Source organism: Empidonax traillii, unplaced genomic scaffold (genome assembly GCF_003031625.1).
Source record: "Empidonax traillii isolate 1590-97213 ecotype Southwest subspecies unplaced genomic scaffold, ASM303162v1 scaffold182:size1009393, whole genome shotgun sequence".
NCBI classification, from domain to species: domain Eukaryota; kingdom Metazoa; phylum Chordata; class Aves; order Passeriformes; family Tyrannidae; genus Empidonax; species Empidonax traillii.
In genome coordinates this window covers 739,673-762,204 of record NW_020955375.1, presented here as the reverse complement: position 1 = coordinate 762,204, position 22,532 = coordinate 739,673, and the positions used below count along the sequence as shown (strand labels likewise).

Here is a 22,532-nt window from a genome sequence, read left to right as displayed (position 1 = left end):
CATTAGGAGGAGATGGAAGATTTATGGAGCTCTAGGATATTCTTTATGACTTTTACTGGGTTTTTTTTATCAATGATTAGGTCCAGGATGTAGGGCAGACAACCCCGGGAAGGGCTGCGGGTCCGCAGGGGCAGCCTGTAGTGCCCGCCCGGCGGGCGGAACGGCAGGCGCGGGCCGGGCGTTCCGGCGGGCCGGGCGCGCCGCGGCACCGGGGCGGTTGTCGCCGTTGCGCGAGCGGGGCTGCCCGGATCCAAGATGGAGGCGGCGGGCAGAGCGGGGCAGGAGATGAGCTTGGCGGCCCTGCGGCAGCACGACCCCTTCATCACCGGCATCGCCGACGTGACCGGGCAGGTCGCGCTCTACAGCTTCAGCCCCAAGGACAACGAGTGGGTGAGTCCGGCGGGGCCGCGCCCGCGCCCCGGCAGCCTCCCGGCCCGGCGCCTCCGCACGGGGCCCGCGCGGGGCTGCGCTCGCCCCGGGGGAACTTTGGGGGTTTGGGCGCGTTCCCCACGCGGAGGTGACAAACTCGAAGGGTGTTTGTGCTGGAGGAGAGGAGAGGAGGGGAGAGCGGAAAGGAGAGAGAGGGGAGAGGGAGAGGAAAAAGCAGGGGAGAGGGAGAGGACGAGGGAGGAGGAGAACACAAGGGAGAGGAAGGAGGAGGACAGAAGAGGGAGAGGAGAGGAAAAGAGAGAGGCAGAGGAGGGGAAGAAGAGGCAGGGAGAGGAGAGGAAGAAGGGGGAGAGGAGAAGAAGAGAGAGAGGAGGAGAGGAAGAGAGAGGCGAGGAAGAGAGAGGCGAGGCCGTGTGTGCGCTCGGGCGTTCGCAGAGCCGAGGCAGCGCTGGGGCCGGAGGCCGTTTGGCTCCTGCTGCCCGTTGGCTTTTTCTCTTTTCTAATTGTACTTTTGTTGTTGTTGTTGTTGCTCGTGCCTGTTGCGCAGCGCCCTAGTTCGGGACGAGTAGGATTGAGAGGTGTTAGTGTTCGGCACTGCATTAAAACACAAGTTTTGGCCTGAGCGCTGTTTTTGTCACACAACTACAGAAGTGGAAGTTCGGGGAACTTCAGCCCTGGAGCTGCACGAAGTTTCTGTGCTTGTGGGTCACAAGCCCATGGTGCAGACTGCTCTGGAAACTGGAGTATGAAACAGCCGGGGCTCATAGTTCTGTCGTGCTGTTTCTGGCTGTGCTGTCATTGCTGTCCTTTCAGTAACATTGTGGAAAACAATGTCATATTTGGAGGCTGCCCTGGCAGCATCAGCATTGCAAGGTTGTGGAATACTGTAGATCACATCATCAGATTGTTGGCATGAGCAAGTTTTGGGAAGTGAGATTAATGCCCTAATCTTTGTAAGAAAAACATAGGTAAGTTTCTGAAAATAGAATATGGTATTTTTAGCCCTGTGATGTCAAACCTTATGGAAAGTAAAGGCTATTGTAAGTCTCTGTAATTAAAACACTGTAAAACAGAAATGCATAACTGTGTGAACAAGCACGTCCCTGAAATGCATTTGCTGTCTTTTGTAGGAGAAAACCGACATAGAAGGGACCTTATTTGTGTACAGAAGGTAAGGGTTGATTTGGAGTTTTGGTTAGTTTGGAATTTTTTTAGGGGGGATATAGTGGTGGTGATGTTTGTTTTCCTTCCTTAAGAAAACAAACTTCAGGTATCTCAACTAGAGCTTTCATACTCACAGTTACTTATTTATCCAGCTGTTAACAGCTGTGTATTTTTTCAAAGAGAATAAACTCTGCACATGGGTAAATAACTCTGTCAAAAGCCCTTAAAAGTACTGCTGAGAAATCATAAAACTTAATGAACCCACTTAAAAACCCAGTTTATCAAGTTTGTTTTGTTAATGCAATATAATTTGTTAGAGTTTGTTAAATGCCAAGTTGTCCTTTGTCTCCTAAAATCCATGAAGTTGATTGTGAAAACAGTAGACATGACAAATTAAATAATCTGTTCTAACTTAGTTCTGGAAAAGGGCAGAAATTTTTGTAAATGGATGAAGTTGCCCAAAAGCTGGAGCTGTGCGGGTGTCTGGTTTTAGGGGCTATTTGATTTCCTTATGAAAACCATGAAAGAAATTTCCAGCTCTATGGGATGGGGGAAAGAGATGAGAGCACACAAAACCAATTATGAATTTAAATTTTAAATGACAGGCAATTAAAAAAATCTAAATGAAATAACTGATTGTTGAATGTAAGAAGTAGAAATAATGCAGGCTAAAGCCACCCTGAAACAGACTGTCATAGTTCAATCATTGCAATATCTTATCCTAGCACTGTGAAGGGATTTGAGTAGCCAGTTCTGTTACTTCAGCTCCCAACTTGGAAATACTTAGTGTAGGAAAGTGAACCAAACTTTAAAAGCAAACAAACACAACTAAACAAAACACAACTAAACAAAAACCCAACAAACAAACAAAAAGGCAAAGCAAAGGGTTTCTGTGTAACTAGCTGATAATTTCAAACAGTTTTTGTCAAGTGCGTTAAAAGACTGACCTGTGATGGGAAGGATTGTTTACCCTCTCCTTGGAAGCTCTTGGTGGGTTTTTGTTGTCTATGATTAGGTAAAGGTGGACAGATTGTTACAGAAATCTTAATATTTACTAGCTAATTGTCTGGTTTTTACTCTGCCTTCATCATGCTGTGTTGTTGATTATGTGACTGCGTACAGGCACAGCTGAATGCTGACAGGAGAAAACACATCTAAAACTATCTTGAATTTCCTGTGCTTGCTGGGTGTTTTTGAACCTGGTGTCCAGCAAGTATCTAGATAATAAAAATAATTTCACTGAGCAGTATAATTCTGAATAATTTAATATGTACTTTGAGGACACTGGAGTAACTCCTTAATTTACAAGTTTCACTTTAGGAAGAAATTGCTGCTTATGGTTCCCCCAGAAGTGCATTTCATGCTATTTAAGAGAGCAACCCTTTTGTATTGTCATGTCTATTTACAGTAAGGGAAATGGTGCTGTGTAAGTGGTTTGGGTTTTTCTCCTTTAATAAAAGAGTTCTAAAATGCCTCAAAACTATCTCTTGTCAAGTATTGAATACACTTGAATTTTAATGCTGGACCTGCCCTAGTTTTTTTGAATAGGGTTTTTTTAGAGGCATATCTTTGATTCAGCAGTTTAACAGTGTAGAACTGTAATGCTAATCCTAATCCTGCTTTGAGGAAAGGGTAGTTTGAAATTGAAATTAGGTGGCAGCCAAGAAATGGCATAGAACAAAAATTGTGAGAGCTTCAGGACTGCTAAAGCTCCACCTAATAAAGCAATGGAGATTTGAAGATTAATTCATAACTCAGTTTCAAAAAATTATTTATGTCAATGAAGGTGTAATCCTTGGTTTTGTTTTAATTGAAACCACAGGTCAGCTTCTCCATATCATGGTTTTACGATAGTGAATCGACTGAACATGCACAACCTGGTCGAACCAGTAAATAAAGATTTGGAGTTTCAGCTCCATGAACCTTTTCTTCTCTACAGAAATGCCAGCTGTGAGTATAACTTTCTCTAAACCATATAAACTTGAGGTTCTGTTTTATAACCTAGATCACTTCTGATTACCGTGATGTCTTTTTCAAGTACAATGCAATGGGGCAGGTTCCAATGAAATGTCTGATGATGTTTTCTGTCTGCAGGGCTACATTTACTTAAATAGCTGTGCTATTATATTATGATCATCACCTGCTTTCAATAAAAAGAGAATATACTATCAAAATGGAATATTGCTATATTCTTTTAAATTAATGATGTGATTAGTGTAATCTAAACATATACACAGTGCTATAGGACTAATAAAAACTAAGAAAGAATAATGAAGATTGATAGATTTTGAAAGCATTTAACAGCAAGGACAGATCTAAGAACTTCCTCTTGCAAGCAAAAAAATAAATATTCATCATTAGCTTCTAGAAGTGGAGAAAATTGATCGGCACTAGGTTGAAGGTTTCTTTCTCCACAGTAGGTTTTGGACTCAGCAGATAATTGTCTATTCTAAATTTCCTGCAGTTTAAACTCTAGCAAGTTTGGGTACAGATGAGTGGTGAAACAGTACTTGGGATCTTCTTGTTGCATTTTGAATTCTGGCAGTGTTTGTGTCGAGAGTTGAGCCCCAGAGTCCCAGTGTGCTGTGTTGTAGTTGGGTACATGCTGAAAGTCCTGGTGCTCCAAAGAGCTCACAGTGTAAATTAACACAGCCCTTACAAAGAGGAGGAGGGAGTATGTGGGTAAATGAACTTCACATGAGGTTAATTAGATAAATAGAAGTCACCCCACAGAGCAGAGGGTTCTCATGATGCAAAGGTGTAATTTCAGAATTGCAGCTGTGAAATTGGTGACATGGGAAGCAAGGAGTTGATTCATTTGTTTGTTGAAGCTGCTGATGGTATCAGGAGCTGCTGTGGAATTACCAGTTTTTGTGTCCTCTGCTTGTGTTCACTTTGTTCAAACGCAAGCTTAAAAGCATTGAAAATGGCATCTAAGCTTTTTATCCCTTATGATTCCAACACCACTAGCTCCCTTACATTTTGCATTTAGTTGTTGTGTTTTGAGTTTTCTTTCTTACATAAGGCTTTCCAGATTTTCTGGCCACTGTCCCCTGAATTAGTTAGAAAGAAACAACTTAGATGATTGAAATTTATTAAAGCTGTTTGCCTCTATCAGCATGGTATTTGTGTAACTTTAAAAAACAAGACCAAACTAAAACCCCTTCAGGCTCAGTTTGGATTTGCAGACAAATTCCAACATGTATATGTTTTATTTGTATGGGCAGATCAGGGGATTCTTATTCAAGTTCTTTTCATGTGGAAGGATGTCCATTTCTGCTCAGTTGCCTGCTGGCATGAAAAACCTTTGCATTTTTGGGACTAATTCAAATCAGAGCTTTAAGCCAGTGGTTAATGTAATGTGTATCTCTGAGGGCTTAATGTGCTGTGTCTCTAAGTGAAGTTCTGCTGAGATCCCTTAATGACTGAAAGAGGATGGACTGCTGGCTTGTGTGAGGAAAAGCTGCCTCTTACACAGTGTTGGCAACAGCCCTGTTTCTTGTAGAGTGGGGTTTTTTGTATCCTTGAAGAAATCTACTGTGATCATTGGAAACTGTTAAGGGCAGGTTGTCCTGTTAAGATTGCTGAGTGATTGAACTGATGATTCTGTTTCCTTAGCTTACAGATGGGGGATGGTCCAAACTACCTGGTCAAAACCTAAAACCATGTTTATTAATACTGCTGTTGGGCAGAGAAACATGTTTTCTGCCAGTACAGTTCAGTTGTAACAGGATCAGTGACAGATTTCCACTCCACCAGGGCATGGTACAAATAGTAGATGATCAAAGCAAAATTATGTCACCGCATATTTGGGGAAGGTTCTGTGTCAACAATATTTGTAACTGAGTATGATACTGCTGTTTTATAAACTCCTCGTTTTCACTTTGTTCTGGGGTTCTGTCTTGATTTAAGAAGATAATAATGGCTAAGTGTGTTACATGCACCAGATCAGACCTCTGGCATTTGTCTTAAACGGCCCGAGAGCTGTTCTGAGATACCGAGTAACGAGCTCCAGCCCGTGCAGAGCTGCTCATGGTTATGTGAGGAACTCTGCAAGCAGCATACAAACACTGCTTTTGTTTGGCTATAAGAATCATTTGCCTGTCATGCTAGATCATATTTTTGGTGTTTGATTTCTGCAAATACTCACTGTTACTATACAGTGACATGGTTAGTTTGCTGCATGTAAGAACTTCGTTTTGTTAAGCTGTAGACAGAACTCTGGAACCTAAAGGTTTGCTATAATGCTGCCCCAAAGCTCACACCATTTACTTGTGAGACATCAGACCCTAAAGCAAAAATGATAGAGGGTGTGACTAAGAAGTTGTGAGACAATGTACCACTTACAGTGGTAAACAGAAAGAAAGTATTCTGCTTTTCATTGTTATAAAGAATTAATGAAAACAAATATCTCCAAACATGAACAAAGCAAGAAATTAACAAATTGAAAAGAGATTGTTTGACTTACTGTAACTTATTTTAAATTTGGAATTCCTCTTAAAAGGTAACAATTTTTAGATTATACTTAGTATGCCATTTATTATTTCTGAGTCTGCTGGGTATATTTGATCCTTGTTGAACTTCCCCACTGGACACCTGCACATTCTTTAGAGTATTCAGTGTATTTGTTCATGAAGCACTGAATCCCACTGACCTACTTTTTTTTAAATGAACCTAAGCTTGTTTTCTCTTGTCTGCATTCTGTAAAAAGTGTGTTAAACTCTGTTTCAGAAAATGCATACAGTTCTGCCAGGAGTAACAGTCCAGTCTGAAAGTTCAGTACTTCCACTCCATCTATAACGTGACAATTTGGAGCTGACAGTTCATAGTTTGCTGAATTATAGAAGCAAATCAAAGTTTTAAGCAATGGCCAACTTACCTGTTAAAGTCTGCAGGAACGATTCTTCTGAGCCTTTCTGGTTTATGACTTTTCCTCTGTATCGGTGGTGCTGGTCTTGATTAAAAGGGTTTCTAATCCAAGTCAGTTCACTGGGGAGGTCAGGCAGGTTGATTTCCATGGTGCTGGAAAGACAGATGCTCAGCATAAAACTTGGGTATTAAAATAAATGGTCCTTGTTGGGGGGGGGGTGTTTGTGGTGGGGTTCTTTTTCTTGCTTCTTATTCCTGTCCAAGGTAAGAGTTAATAATACAAAAATGGTGGATTTTGGAGAGGTTTATACGTTAAAGTGGAAAACTCAGTTACAAAGTGCTGTCTTTTGGGCTTGTATTATTGATGAAAACAACTTGTATTCAAAACAGCAAAAGCAAAATGAGTTGTATTAAAAGTCTTTGAAAGAGCTCCTGACTGACTTCAGAAGTGGGAAGGAAAGTCTCTCCTTATCCCTTGTGTTCCCAACTGGCAGCACATGAAGTGTAACACATCTCTGAGATTGCAAGGCTGGCGGGCTCTCCAGCAAGCACATTAACCCAGTGCTTTAGGCTGAGATAAGAAAGGAGCCTGTTCTTCATATCTCTGGAGCAGAAGCAGCAATGCAAGCTGGAGGAGGGGAGGAACGATAGAAAACTGTTAAGAACATCTAAAAATACATAGTTTGACCTGAAAGATGGCACTCAAACTGCAGGGGCTTTCTGCCATGGTTCAGTGTTGCAGAGCAGAAGTCCTTCTCATTCCATACAATCCTGACAGATGGCAGTTGGCTGAAGTGTTCCTGATCTCAGATGCTGTTTGCCACCTGAGGAATTGCTCCAGTGCTACTGCTCCTGGCATTGTGCTGTGAGCTGTGTTTGTGAAATGGCCTAAGGCACTCAAAACAATAAGAAAGGGAGGAACTTTTTTTATTCATTCTAAAGATTTGTTAATCTCTGTCACAGGGTAATACACTGAGGAAATAAATATGAGGAATGTCAGAGAAGATGCTAGGGCTGACTGAGGAGAGATGGTACTTCAGCTAATTAGAAGAAATACAAGCTTTAAGAGAGATGGCTTTATGTGATTTTGCCTTAAACTGTATTTGAAGTGTAAAGTGATGCATATATGTGTATTTCATTATGAGAGTGAGATGGGGGTTCAGAATAGGAGTCCTTAGAGGAGTTTGAAAGGTTACTGTCCTCCACTTCCAGTTGTTCTGCCTCATTGTATGGCAACACCTAAATTGGAACTATACAAATAAAACTTTTCTCTCTCTTCCATCATGTCTTCCAGCTGGTTAAGTGAACTTTTAAACAAATCATCTCTTTGAAGCTTTATCTGCACAAATGGTTAAACAAAGGGAAGTGAGTGATAGTGTCTGGAATCTCCAAAACTGGCAGTGCTGATGAGTCCCTGTGCACTTCCCTGGCCACAGTTCCATTTGAGGAGTTTTGCCTTACTGTGTGCCCCTATTCTCTTGTGCTCAGATGGCCCGTTTGTGAAGCTGAGGCATAAACAGCATCAAGGAGCTGGTCTGGACTAAAATGCACCCAGCTGGCATCAGGGAGAGGGGAGAACTGGGGTCAAACAAGTAAATGGCAAAGCTGTGGGAATGTGAGGGTGGTGACACTGCCTCTCTGCTTACTAAAAATGAGAACTGAAGTGAAACTACAGCTCTGGGATGCAGCTTCATTTTATGTTGCCAAAGAGTGAGGCTTCTGTCTCGCAGTGGCTCTTGACTCTTCCCACTCTTAGTTCGGATGTGCTGGCAGATCTCAGAGCAGTGGCACAGTGAGCTGAGTGCCCCATGGAGCAGTGGGAGAACAATGGAGAAGAGTCCAAGGCCTTCCTTTTAGCACTATCCAGCTGTTAGGGTTGAGCAAGACGACTTCCACAATGCTTCTGTCTCTCAATATCTCTTTGGCTTTCCATTGCAATTTCAATCAAGTTTTAATAAGGGATCCAGTCAAGTTTGGAGAAGAGTTGTGTTATGTGTTTAGATAAATATTTGTGGGTCAGTGTTTCTAATAAAAATGACATATGTCAGAAAAGAACTAAAGATAACAGGTGACTTGTTTTAGTTTTATGAAACCTGATTTGTGTGTGGTATGGGTTACTCACTACTTCAGGTGTGTCAAAGTGTAGTGTGAACCCTACTGAAAGATATTGCTGCTGATGATTACAAACTGCTGTTACTTGATTTTTAAAGATGCTGCCCAGCATTCACTGTAGAAAAGCTGGATGTAAAGTGCTTAACTAGATGGAAAAAATGAGTCACTTAATTCAGTGGCTTCTGTTGGGTGAAACTCTTGAAAGAACTGCAAGGAGAAAGGTACCATTAGACATGTGAATGTTCAGCTAATGTTTATGCTGGGTGTAGCAAAAAAAATCTCGTATTTAAAAAGAACTGGTAAGAACCAACTGTGATATAAGGCTGTTCACAGCTAGAACTGCATGTAAGAAATACATCAAACACAGTAATGCAGTTGGGACACACACACACACTCCAGGGGCAAGGGAGCTGAACTGATAGTACACAAGTTCTCTTTTGGAAAGAGGAAGGTAAACATTCCACCCTGCTGGATGTACGTTAATGCCCAAGTTTACTTGTTCATAATCTGCTTTACATCTTTGTAATATTGTGAATGTTCTGCAGTGGCTCCCTACAATTGTTTGCCAGTAGTACCAAGTGGAAAAAAACCTGATAATCAGTACCATACTGAGAATTGGATCTGCTTGTGGTTTTGTGTAGGCCTGTTTCTGGCAGAATTGAGTGTGACTGTATCATTTGTCCCATTAAGATATCGTTATAGGTTCCTTATCTGCCTTTCTTCAGCAAGTATGCTTTTGAAGCAGCTTTCTCCTCTTGGCAGTTGGTCTGATAATGAAGTCAGGGAAGGGAAAGAGCTTTTCTTCAGTGCTAAAATATGTTAAGTGACTAAAAAAGTAGCTCAGACTGGAAATTTTCATAGGTTTCTGTGCAGCAGACAATCCATTGCATTAAACTGTAAATTTGAATAAAAGCATTTCATAAGCACTGACTTGTATGGCTTATAAGCATAAGCACATATGAAATGCTTTTGTATTGGCTTATGTCTTTTGTGCATTCAGTTCTTTATGACTTGAAAAACTTTGTTGCCTTCAACTGGAACCTCTAAAGGAACAAACACCCAAATGAATACAGTCGTTATTGAATAAAAGAAAAAGAAGAAAAGAGTTTCAGTTTGTCTTATGATATTGTTCTAGAAATGAGGTGCATACATGGCTTTTTGAGGATGTAAGCCTGGGGTAACTGGAACATCTAGAGAAAAGGTTTGGCAAATAATTGCCCTCTTTGCCATGGCTTGACATAATTTTGAGTGGGCTGGCTTGAGGCTTTTGAGTGTTTTGAGGAGGAAAAAAGTGAGTGAAGGATGAAAAGGATTTGATTTTGAAATAAAAATCTACATCGGACTGAAAAAAGTTGTACCATTTTTTTTTTACATGTTCCTTTCCTTCACTTTAAGTTGTATTTTTGTAATCAGTGATTTCAACTTCATAATAACATCAGCATGATCTGCAGTGTAAACGTGAGTTTTAAAAGGCTAAAAGCGTTTGGGTTTTTTTCCAGAAAATAAAGTACTTTATGGTAACACATATAAAGTGTCTAATTGTCTTTAATGTACTTGCACACTGTGCATTGACAAACTTTGTAGGTGAGTTAAGATTTAAAATCTGTTTTGTGGGTTGGATTCAATACAATTCTTAGAAAAGTTCTGCAGCTTTGTGGTGTTGGCACAACAGTGGGACGGTGAGGAGATGAGCTTGTGTGTGGGGAGAGGCCCTTGGGGATGGGATTCCTGGGGAAGGAGCAGCACATGGCACTGCTGACAAAGTTTCTCCCTCTGATGGAGTATCTTTAGCTCAGCAGTCGGGCTCCAACTCTGCCAACTTTCAGTGGAATTTTCGTTCTGAAAGCTAGAACAGGGCTGAGTGTCTTGCTGAGCTGGAAGCCTTTTGCCCTCATTGCTTTGTCCTTGATATCTTCAAAGAGCAGAGGTCACTGGGAGTCTGTTTGAAAGCTGCTCCATGAATGTGACGGCGTGGTTGGAGCTTTGGTACTGCTTCCATCTGCATGGGGAACCTTCCAGAGAGCCCCTGACTGAACTGTCATTCTGGAATTCCAACTAATCTTTTTGTTGATTTTCAAAAATTGACAAATTTTAAAATAAGCTTTTAAAAATGGATATTCTTTGGCCCAGTTTAAATGGTAAAGTCAGTAATTCAAAACAGGAGGTTGCAACTGCAGATGGCATCTGCTGGTTCAGGCTTCATTTTCTTGCTGCTTTTATTTACAAGCAGTATCAGCATTTTGTAGTTCTTGCTTTTTGTCTAACTAAAGATATTTGTGTTTGCACAGGTGCTATTTCTGATTATTTTATAGTCATTGGTCACACACAATATGTGAGTGGAAACTGATGGTCGTGCTCGTGTGGCAGATCTAATTCACTTTAGTTTTTTACTACTTTCCTATGCGTTTGATTTCTTTGTCTTATACTTTTTTCCCTATTTTCTAGTGTCAATTTACAGTATTTGGTTTTATGACAAGAATGACTGCCATCGAATAGCAAAGCTCATGGCCAAGTAAGTACTGGGACCTTCTTATTCTGTAATTCTTTTATGCAATACAGGAAAAAATCAGAACCTGTTAAATTGTCTTGCTTTTTTCTCACTCTCCTAAAATGGAGAAATACAACATTCTTGCTGGTACCAGTTTTTTTAGTAATGAAAATTACAGTTTTGTATTTAAACAAACTCCCAAGATTAAAATTTTCTATTAAGTAATAAAAAAAATTAATCGAAGTATTAGTTGCCATTTTCCAAAGGAAGCACACGGGAACACTGTCCATTATTTTAAATTGTTTTGCATAGGGATTTTAAATTGTTTTGTATAGGGATGCTGGCAAAAGATCTTCTGATACAGAAAGTATATTGAAATAAATGATGGTTGGGTTTTTTGGTTGGTTTTGTGGTGGACTGTTTCTTGTACAAGTTTGTGGTTTGTTTGGGTTTTTTTTAAGAGTTATTACTCCTGACTAAAGCAAAGAGATGGGAGAATAGCAGAACTAGGTAGAAACTTCTGGAATGAAAGCAAATCTTCAGTGTCCTTAGGAAGGAGCCTGAATTGCGAGACAGGGTTGTTGCACCAGCACAAATGCAAAATGTAGATGTCCTGCTCGGAGTGTCTTCTCATCCCTTGTTCTCGGCTTTGCTTCCCTTCACTATTCTGAACTTGCCTAACTATTGTGAGCCTTAATCAGCATGGCATGGCTTGCAAGTCAAGGCATCTTGAAGACTTGCAAAATTGAATTCTGTGGAAATATATAATATTTAATTATATGGAAACCAGTCACAGTGTAGACATTTCGAGCTGAATTCTGATTTCCTAGTCTGGGGTTTTTACAGTGGGTTATTTTGGCTTTTCCACACAGAAGCAGTGTGAGACAACATAAATGCCAGACTTAGATATCGAGATCTTTCTAAATTCTTCTTCTTTTTTCTTATCCTGATAACTCCATACAGTTCCCATTTCCTGCTTTTGTTTGTTTCTGCCCAGTTACGTTGAACTTTTTGCTGTTACTTGGCTTCTCCAAATATAAGGATTTGTTATAAGGGTTAATGGAAAACATTGGGTGAAATGAACTCTTGGATCTCGTTACCAAAACAAACAACAAAACATTTATTGCTTCTCCTCTTTATAAACACAGAAGGGCATGGCTTCCTTTGTTTAATGCACCTTTTAATTTACAGCCATGATTCATGTTTGAAGTGGGAGAGGGAGCTGAACCCTTCAGACTCTGCCATGTTTTCCCTTTCAGGCACAGCTGCAGTGCAGGTCTAAGTGGCACAGAGCAAACCTTGAGTCCATTTGGTGTAAAACGAGTCTGTGCACTGCAGCACCAACCATGGCTGTAGGTACATCAGGAATCTTTAGAAGTATCAGGTATCACACCATTCCAGCCATAGCATAACAGTCCATAAAGCACATTTACTCTTTTTGCTGGATTGTAATATTTACATTTTCTTGCAAGAGTATTTTTTTTCCACAGTTTTTTTTTTTTCTTTGTTTGGAGTGGAAATTTAAATTTACACCCTTTTTTAAGGTGGGCTTTTATTAATCACTGATAGGAAGGGGTACTGCCTTTATAAGTACCTCAGCACTTTAAAAACAGAACCATAAAAGGTTTCAAGGAGATTTGCATTCTCTTCCCTGCTGTTTGACTTGACCTTATTGTGCCAGACTGAGTTAACAAGATTGCAGACCATCCATTTGTATTTTGGTGGCTTATCTTTCAAAAGAAAAGCAAATTAGTGTTTGCTTTGTAATCACAGACGTCACTTCTCACACTCTCTCCCTCCCCTCTGCCCTTCTGTGAGGTCCTGCCAGGTATATTTTCAAGGCTTTAACTGCAGATATTCCTCAGCAAACTGTCACAGCAGCTCCTGTGTCCCTGAAGGAATGTGTGCCTCTTCCACTATCTGATATAATGGAAAGAAACAGCAGACCTTGCTTAAAAAAGATTTAATCCTGGATTGCACACAGAGCATGCTCAGTGTACACATTTGCATTAGTTGACTGTTTTTCCCCAGGAAAGGTATTCAACTTTTTGTTCTTTTCCCCCCCCCCCCCAAAGAATTCAAGAATTTTCTGAAATGAAAACATTTTATGGGAGTCATCAAACTCCTGACTTCAGAAACAATTAACTTGAGTCTAGTTAAGTCAGGATGATTGATTGAGGGATAAGCTTTCTAGAAGAAGCAGGACAGAAACTGGGGGTTTCAAGTATTTGTGTATCTGTTGCATTCTGACTGATAAATCTGGAGGGGTGGTATTTTTAGCTTTGTTTATGAGCTTGTTTTACCCTGTTTCAGCCCAAAGTGGCTTCTGAGATACAGGCAGCAGGCTAGAACTGGGAGAGATCTCAGAGTTCTGGGGGTACAGTTTCACATTTAATCCATCACCACCATCTAAATGTAACCTACACAAGACAGGATGGAGTTGGAGCTACCACACAATTATCTACATGAGAAAATAAACTGTTATTCTTCAACAAAAAAAATAAATTTTGAAAAGGTAGCAAACACTTCATAATGAACAAGGAAAAAATATTATGAAACGTTTTTCAGAAATATTTGTGAAGCATTTCTGTGAAATGGATGTACTCCTTGCAGATGTTTTAATATGAGACCAGCTAGTACTGTTTTCGTTGGAGGATGTTTCATTGAAACCTGGGCCAAGTAGTTAAGAGCAGACAGAGGGTCTTGAGTGAAGCCTTTGCTTCCCTCTCAGGCAGCACTCAGGTGACCTCAGTTGTCCAGAATTTTTCCTTTCCCTTAGGTATTTCTTTTTTTCTGATGCAATTGTGCTGACACTTAAAATTTTGGCCAAGGATTGTGATTTTTTTTTTACACTGTTCTTTCTCACCCTTAGTTTTGGAGTGAGTTAAAACAGGTCCTAGGTCAGGACTGGGTGACCATGTGGGGCGCTTGAACAAAATGTTCTCTCAGGGTGTCACCACAGAAACACTTGCAGAGTACTGAGCTGCTCCTTCCAAAGGGGCACGTGCTGCAGTTCTTGGAAATTGTCAGGGTGTAGATGGGCCCCCCTATTGTGAGTTACCTTTGCAGGTGTCTGCTGCTTACAAAGAAAGCTGTATTAATAACCAGAAGCTGGTTAAATAACCAGCTTATGTCCTTAAAAATTCTGAAAACACTGAATTGTTAAAAGCCAAATCTAACCCTTTTGCAACTAAACTCCAGTGAAGCAAAGGGGCTTGGTTGTTAGAAAACCGGGAAGAAACTTCCAAGACTTGAACTATTTTTTTCCTCAGAAACATCAACATAAAAGTGCATATAAATAATTTCAGTCTACAAAATCTAGAGTTTGTCCTGAATCCTAACTGACCCAAAGAAACTGGAGGCTGGAGTGATTGACACTGCCTGTGATTGTTGTGACGGCACCTCTTGGCACCCCATCAGCCATCAGTTCTGCAGCATGCAAGTTCTCAAGTAACATGCCAGCTCCAGAGCTCTGCCCTGTTTACAGTGCTTGTTTTTTCTTAACATATTTGATTAATGCAGGCTTAAAAAAGAAGGGATTACAGGCTGGTGTGTGTTTATTTCAAGAGGATAAGCTCCAGCGCATTGCACAGCCATGTATATCTTGTGAACTGCATATGGATTAGGAGTGTGTGCTGCCTTTACTTTTATTAATGAAATGTGCCATGGACACCATCATCTCCTTGCGTATCTTAATTATCTTCTAAATTGAAGTTTTGGATGCTTGAGGCAGGTAGGAGTGGAGTAGAATTGGTGAGTGAACCGTAGGCACCAGAGGCTGGCAGGAACACTGTGTTTCCAGCCTGCAGGTACTGGAATGACTGCAGGGCAGCTCAGGAAGAAAACTGTTTGCTGTTCTTTCCGCAGTGTTAGATGGGGCTGTGAGGAGTTACTTGCTCTGTGTCTCCTTGCAGACTGACTCCAGACACATCTGGTGGGAGCCAGCTCTCTTCTTTCCCACTGTCTTAGTTTTGTTGTATAATGCTCAGCCTCATCCTACTTTAGAACTGTTGGGTAATAGATTTTGTTGAATGATACAGCTTGATTTGGCTAAATATGGAAAAAATGCATGTATGGAAGTAAAGGGTAAAACAACATATCTTAATCTATGCTATAACCTGTGTTCTTTGTATATCACATGCTTGGATGTCCATGTGTTTTATTGTAAAAATGTCTAAACAGCAGAGTTTTATAGAAGTGATGTTTACTGTAGGTAAACTGTGAGGGAGAGACAGCCCAGTGCTCTCTGAGCTGGAGATAAATCGTACAGACCATCTGACAATTTGACTTGTATAAACCTTGCAGCAAATGAAAACTTGACTAACTTTCGTCGGATGTGTGTTACATTTTTATCCAGGCAGAAGAAATGTGTTAATATGCTGGGAGTACTTTTTTCTTCACTGCTTTTTGCAAGATGTTAACTCTAGATAAAATTTTTAAGTGCTGTTTCTCCTTTCCTGTTACAGAGTGGTTGAACAAGAAGCTCAGAGATCACAGCAGGTTTCCCAGGACAGCAAAAGTCCCAGCAGAACCAATGGCTGCAATGAAAACAGGCCCATTGACATCCTGGAAATGCTCAGTAAAGCCAAGGATGAATATGAAAGAGTAAGTAAACGTCTCTTTTCTGGAAACTAGTTTTTAGCTCATCAGCTGTGCTTTGTTTAAAGGATAGGCTGTCTTTGCCATGGTTCCAGCAGTCTTGTTTTCAGACTGATGCCTTGTTCCCTCCGTCAGGTACACTGTACTAGGAAGCAGTCTCTGCTTTCGGGCGAGATGGATTAAATACTGATCATGTGATCCACCTTGAAGTGTAGCTTGATAGGCCCATTTTACAGTGATTTCTCCTGCTGTGAGAAAATTTTGTCTCTGGGAATAGCAAATAAAAGTTGTGCCCAACAGCATCTGTCTCTTCTTAGTCTCAAAAGATGTCTTGTGGTATTACAGACTGAGTCATTCAGTACATCTGTAGACTCCATGAAACATATTTTTAATAGCTGTAGACTAAATGTGAGAATACTGTTCCCCTGTCTTTCTGTTACCCAGTTTACTACTTCTGTCCTGTCTACAGTGTTTGTCCTTTTAATAAATTAACTCATTTTGGAAGGAACAGTCTGTTATCTTTGGCCAGTGCTAAATTCACAAGATTACATAGTGAAGCATGTTAGTTCTCTTAGAGAAGAATTACTTTATATAGTTATGAAGACCAAATTCATACATGCAGGATGAATATAAAGGTAGTGTGTGGGAGATCCAAAAAAGGAAACAAAGATTCTGAGCACGCCTCTTCCCAAGTGCAGTGATTCAGGAATGTGCAGTAGTAAAGCAGTGTGTGAGTATTTCATTGCAGAGCCATGCTGAGGTTTCTTTGTGAGATCACAAACATCATCAACACCTGAATGATTATTCTTTCAAACAGTTTAGACAGATTTGAAGAAATTAAGGCCGTTTTGGAAAGAAGAACACACTGTTTTGGTAGTGCCCTCTTAGGATGTGATGAAACCTTTCTCCCTCTTTGTCCTTGCAGTATTGGATAATAAAAATTTCCATCAGATGGCTTATAAAATGACTTGGGATATTCCAGGTTGTCTTCTTATTTTCAAATCTTTTTCATATGAGACTACTGAAAAGCCAGAAACAAAGTTCTAAGAATCACAGACAAGTGAAATTCTGTTAAAGAGGCAGTGGGTGCATGCAGATTTTTTTAGTGGACAGTCAATGTCTGTGGTATCAGTAATGCAACAGGGAGATATGCAGGGCATGGGTTACAGCAGAGCTACTTTAAAATTTGAGTGGTAGATTTCTCCTTGTTTTATGTGTGTGTGTTTATGTCTTGATACTTTTAGATCACTGGTGAAACTGCAGTAGTGACTTCATTTCCTTTTTGTGTGACGTGAACTGCAGGCTGGATCTGTTCAGCATGATCCCCTCATAGCCCTCTGTGACTGTAGTTGTATAGCAGTTGCCAGATAAGCAGAATTGAACAATGTTGGTCATGTTTCAAATGAGCTTCTTTGGAGAATGTTGTGTTGACCCCCTGAGCTTTTAACAGCAAAGCTCTGGCACGTTAACTTTGGAACTCCCTGTAGCCAAGATGTGCCAACCCTAACATGATAAGGAAACCAACTTGTTTGGAACATGGCTTCTTGAGAGACCTTTCCTGTCTTAATTTCCACTTTTTAAATAATTTTATGGCACTTGGTAATTACACATGAATTTGTATTTAGGAGCAGAAAGTACTTATCTGCCTGGTACATTCCAGATGGATCATACAGTAATCCTTGTGTGCAGCCCACATGAGATTGGCAGAGTGTCAGCATGAGAAGGGGGCAGAGGGAGTGAAAAAGAGATTTATGAAGGTCTGAGTGATTTAATCTAGGATTCCAAATCAGCTTAATCCTTCAAGTACACACTACATCAAGCCCATATGTGAAAATGAATGAACTCTGAGAGTTTTTTTCTTTAATGAAATGAATGGATGCTTTTTATAGTGTGGTTTTGTGTGTGTACTTCAGTATGAGCATGGGAACACATTGCAGCTCATCCTCTAGTGAAAAGAACACTGCCTTTCCTGAGTTTGTAACTAGAAGGCCTCCGGCATTTCAGGCACAAAGAGTTTTGACCTTCAAGTTGGGGGCTTAACGAAAGATGGGACAAATTTGCTTCTCACCTCTGTCCCTAAAACACAATATATAGTCTTGATTTTGTATTTATTGCTTTCAGTTAGAATTTGAAAATTAAAGAATAAAGCTCAGATTGCTTTTTAATCTGCTGCTAAAAAGTTTAACCCATATTTTACTGCTGTAAGTGATCAGAGCAATCATCATGTGTTGTCCAGTGCTGAGCTATGTCACACACTTAAAGTGTTATTTATCCACTGAAAGCTGGATTGTTCTACAGGTTTGGGGCTTTTTCAGTGGTGATTTAAACTGTAATGCAATTTCTGTAGTTGTTTATGTATATATTTATTAAAGATGAAAGTCGACTCCATCTGTAAACATACGGTCATAGTGCAACTCTCTTGTCTGGTTTTGTCTTGGTCACAGAAAACTGAATTAACACCTGAAAATATATGTACATGTTTGGTTAAACCTGGTGGAAATAAGCGGGTAACAAGCTCTCTTTCCAGCCACTTGGAGTGATTTCCATCGGGTTTTTTTTTCTAAGCAGTTCCTACATTGGATTCTTGATTTAAAGAAGCGCAGCAAACTTCCTCATTAGGAGCTAATGCAAACACGCCTGTTCTTTAATACGAGGTTTTCTTTCTTGGTGAAAATGTATAAAGCCAGTTGTGGTTTGTTTTTTTTAATATAATAGTAAAGAGTAAGAGCTTTATGACTACATACCAGATTCTGAATATCTTGGTATGATTTTTATTTCCTAAAATTTGTGAATTCCACAATGTCTCACAAAAATCAGTGCTTTGTACATCATCTGTATTTCAGTCCATGTGCCATGTAAACAGGATTGTGTAGTGGGTAAATGTAGATTTAAACCTATGTATTTGTATTAATTTTTTTATTCTCCCCTCAGAATCAGATCAATGACTTAAGTATTATATCAAGTTCTGGAATGCAACAAAATTCCAATCCTCCAAAGCCAGAAAGCACAGAGCCTTCAGAACAAAAGCCTTCCTTACAAGTGCAAGAGCAGGTATGGTTCATCCAACCCTAAATGAAGGGCTTTTTTTTTTTTTCCATTCAGAACTTTGTTTCAGTACCAAAATTGTTTTTTTTTTGGTAGAATGCTTGCAGTGTTGTCTGCTGAATGTATTATCACTAAAAATAAACTAATGAGTTTGAAGACTTTTAGGACCTTAAATTCTGTCTTTTGACTTAGCATTTTAAAAATATGAGGAAATGTCCACACTGCTGTGAATATCCAGGTATGTTTGAATGGGCCAACTTGGATTCTGGAAGAAGTCAGACTGTGGTAATGTGCAGGATGACTTGGAGAGACAGGAATCAAGAAAAGCTGACCTGTGCCACAGAACTGCACTGAGTCACTCAGGTGGACGTAACGTTGCAGCCTCTCACCCATGAGCTCAAGCCCTGAGTTCTTGTGTCTCAGACTTTTCCTCAAGGCTTGTCTGTGCTGCCTTCAGAGCTACAGCTGCAGTCCTGCCCAAGGAAGCTGTGGCTTCATACGAGACATTTTAGAGATAAATTTAGGAAAAAAGTAAATTCTGCAGTAAATAAGACATGAAGTGCCTTGGGCCTGCTTACAGTGCCACCCAGTGGGCACAGGAAGGGCAGTGCTGTGCTCCTCAGAAGATGCCCCAGCGAGGACAGGAGCTTCAGTTCCCTGCCATAATTCACCGGTGTGTTCCTGATGCAATGAACCACCACGCTGGAGAAAATGATAATTCTATAAAGCCAGTTAACTGGCTTTGAATGTATCACAATTGTGTTGGTGCTGAGCCACATTTTTAGTAATGTGGACAACTGGAAGACTACTGGAAAGACATTCCATTTCAAATATAAAAATACATTTTTCATCTAATTGAAACAGATGCCTAAAAAATAGTATGCATATGATAAGTACAGTGAGATTCCTAAACTCCCTCCAAAATGTCACACTTGCATGTGGATTGACTAACTTCATCTCATGCTAAAGATACCACTTGTTTGGGAATAAAACTAAATGTCTTCTCTATGATATTGTCAAGTCAAGTGTTGTATCTTGGCAATTGAAAATTACAATCACTTGTATCATGAAATGCTTTTGTGCTAGCAATCAGCAAAACTGAACCAGAACCATGAATTGGCAGTCAGAGCTTGTACTGTAAAGTTTAACTTACCTGTAATGATTTCTGGAGAAACCCTCTGAGCAGCAGCAGCTGCACCTGCACTCTGTTCCTGTCAGATAAAGGGGTCATGTTGCCTTTTTGCAACCCCTGCTGATTTGTCTTCATGACACCCTGAGCTGATGATATGCTCAAAGTATACTTTAGCCAGAGATGGAGAAGGCAGAAGGTGAAAGTGTGCCTGACTTGAAGCTGGCTAAAAATGAGTAACAATGGCAGTAGAGGTGAGTAACAAGGGCAAAAGTCGGTGTGATTTCAAGCCCAAGGTTGTTTTAGGCACCTGCACTGCCCTGGCTTCTGTGCTGGGAACACTGGAGCCAGCAGAGCAATGTCATGCTACAGTAGTTGTCATTGTGAAGTAGTGTCTTTGTTTAGACATACCATCAGAATACACTGGAATTGTGCTGCAGGCCATTCAGGCTTCTGAACAGAATGTTGTGTTTCAGTCCAGCTGTTTTACATAACTTCTAGTCCTGTGCAACCTCAAAAAAAAAAAAAAAAAGGGAAGAAAGGAAAATTTTGAGATTATGGGTGGTATTAATAGTTATTTCATTTCTCTTTAGTAAAATACATTTTAAAATATTTTCAGTAAAATATTAAGCAGATGATATCCTAAAGTTGTATTTTTCTAACAGTGTCAGTGGTGTAGCTAGATGTATATTTTTGGGAGAGACTAAAGGACTAGTAGATGTAACTGTCTGCATATATATACACAATTTTCAAGGAGATAAATACACATATATTTAGGTTTATACAGATTCTTTTACCTACTGTGACATTGTTAATGAAAAGGGTGAGGAAAACTGTCTAGGCATGTATTGCTAGTTCAGTTGTGTAGCTTCCAATTTCTGTGTTCCTTTCCCATCTTTTAGGCCGTTTCATTATTTCCAACTTCATAAATTCAGTGGGGATTTTGTTCAACATGTCTGTTTTTCCCCACATCCCCCCAGAGTGCCTTGTGTAGTTGTGATTGATGGATGTTGGCAGGTGCCATGTTCATGACACAGTTCATATACTTCCCACTTCCTTAGTACTTGTGCACAGTCTGTCCCAAGAAGGCTGTAAAGAAAAAGCATCCATAGCCAGGATGTTCCATGTAAATTAAATTCATTTCAAAATTCCTGTAAATAGGGCCCACTTGATTTTACATGCATTTGACCTAGTTGTGTCTCGTAGTTGTCTTGAGTTTGTAATAGCCCCTGGGAGGTGCACAGTGCTGTATATATTTCTAAGCTTAAAACTTCTTTTTCCCTTCTTTTTAGCCATTTCAGTCAAGGCAGAAGCATCTGACTTTGGAGGAACTGTTTGGAACCTCTGTACAAAAGGAACAGCCCACAGCTCCGTATCCCAACCCAGCGAGAATGGAGAAGCTGCAGACAGATGCGTCTGCCAGAGAGCAGCACAGTTTGCTTTTGCCTTTTTCCTTTGACCAGTCACCAGTAATGCAACAATCCCTAGGGAAATCAGAAAGTCCAGGCGTTAAAAGCAGTGCCAATCAGCAGGACTGTTTAACACCTATGCTAATGCCTCCAGCTTCGGTTTCCCAGCCTGATATAAAAAATGTTTCAAGCTATTCAGTTCGTTTAAGCCCTGTTCTTAATTCAGCCTCGACAATGGAAGCTGCCCCTGCTCAGATGCTTCCTGGCCTAAAACAAAGCAACAGCATAATGCAAGTTATGCAGCAAGCTGCCAAGCCCATATCCCCACTGGTGAATCAGCCGCCGTCTGAGGGGAACCACGCTCCACAAAGCCTCATGGCTGGCCAAAGCCAGCTCATAGCACCCCTGACAACAACCAACACGGGAACTGTCTCAAATCCATCTCATACAAGTGTTGATCTTCTGCAGAAACTCAGGTTGACCCCCCAGCATGACCAAATGCAACAGCAGTCTCTCACTAAAACGTCCTTAACACCCAACATCTCTGCTTCCGTTGGCCAACTTGCAACACCAGAGAGCTTCAAAGAATCTCACACTAAGCCATCAGCCTTGAACAGCAAGTTAATCTCTCCCCTTCAGGTATTCTGATATCCATGAAGTTTTAGGCTGTTTTTAGATTACCTGTATTTTTCCCTTGGAAATGTGCTACTGTGGAGTAGCCTTTTAAAAATAACGAAGGACTTCCACTGTGTGATATTGATTGAATTGCTAAGTTAGACATTCAATTCCATTAGTTCTGTATCATTGGCATCTGCTACCAGTGACAGACCTGTCTGTAGAGGAGGAGGTTTTTCAACCTCCTGTTAGTGAGTCCTAAAGAATTCATCTGTACTTGTGTCAGAAAAGTACTGCTCAGAACTGCTAATCTGAGAAGGGATGGAAGGTCACAGACTCATCAGTGTTGAGAGGGGTGAGGGTGTGGAAGTGTAGCCTGGACCTTATTTAAAAGTAGAAAATGAATTTCCTATCTCTTTTTTTTTTTTTTTTTTTTTAAATTTAGACTGTACAACAAAGCAAAGAACCAGAAGTGTTTTCACAGCCGAAGACTTTGTGTAAAGCAAGTCAAGTAAGTGAACAATTACCTCTGCTAATTAGTAGTTTTGTTAGAAAAGAGAAAACCCAGCTGTGGTTCAGTGTTAATATCTCAAATAGTCATCACCCACTGACCGTATGTGAAGAGCTGTTACGAAGCAGGAAGAAGCTGCACTGAAGGAGGGGGGAGCTCTGTCAGTGAGTGCACTGCTCTTGTGCAGTGCCTCTTACTGTT

General features: G+C 40.4%; 1 protein-coding gene and 1 long non-coding RNA gene across 4 annotated transcripts in view; one reads left to right on the top strand and one right to left on the bottom strand.

The window, feature by feature from the left end:
• The first annotated feature begins 214 nt into the window (after nucleotides 1-214).
• DCP1A (decapping mRNA 1A) overlaps nucleotides 215-22,532 on the top strand; it is a 29,471-nt gene continuing 7,153 nt past the window's right edge. The window contains exons 1-8 of one of the 3 annotated variants that reach the window (XM_027886243.1): nucleotides 215-390; nucleotides 1,521-1,561; nucleotides 3,377-3,504; nucleotides 10,981-11,047; nucleotides 15,490-15,628; nucleotides 18,554-18,673; nucleotides 21,089-21,844; nucleotides 22,266-22,322. In XM_027886243.1, coding sequence (XP_027742044.1) covers nucleotides 256-390; nucleotides 1,521-1,561; nucleotides 3,377-3,504; nucleotides 10,981-11,047; nucleotides 15,490-15,628; nucleotides 18,554-18,673; nucleotides 21,089-21,844; nucleotides 22,266-22,322 — 1,443 coding nt within the window. In that variant the 5' untranslated portion in view covers nucleotides 215-255. Of the gene's footprint in view, nucleotides 391-721; nucleotides 1,431-1,520; nucleotides 1,562-3,376; nucleotides 3,505-10,980; nucleotides 11,048-15,489; nucleotides 15,629-18,553; nucleotides 18,674-21,088; nucleotides 21,845-22,265; nucleotides 22,332-22,532 lie in introns of those variants that run through there. The other 2 variants (XM_027886242.1, XM_027886244.1) reach the window with 2 other exon arrangements.
• LOC114058692 overlaps nucleotides 6,439-22,532 on the bottom strand; it is a 46,272-nt gene continuing 30,178 nt past the window's right edge. Inside the window, exons 3-4 of the long non-coding RNA XR_003571521.1 lie at nucleotides 20,208-20,308; nucleotides 6,439-6,576 (exon numbers count right to left, since the gene is read on the bottom strand). This is a non-coding gene — a long non-coding RNA (uncharacterized LOC114058692). The remainder of the gene's footprint in view (nucleotides 6,577-20,207; nucleotides 20,309-22,532) is intronic.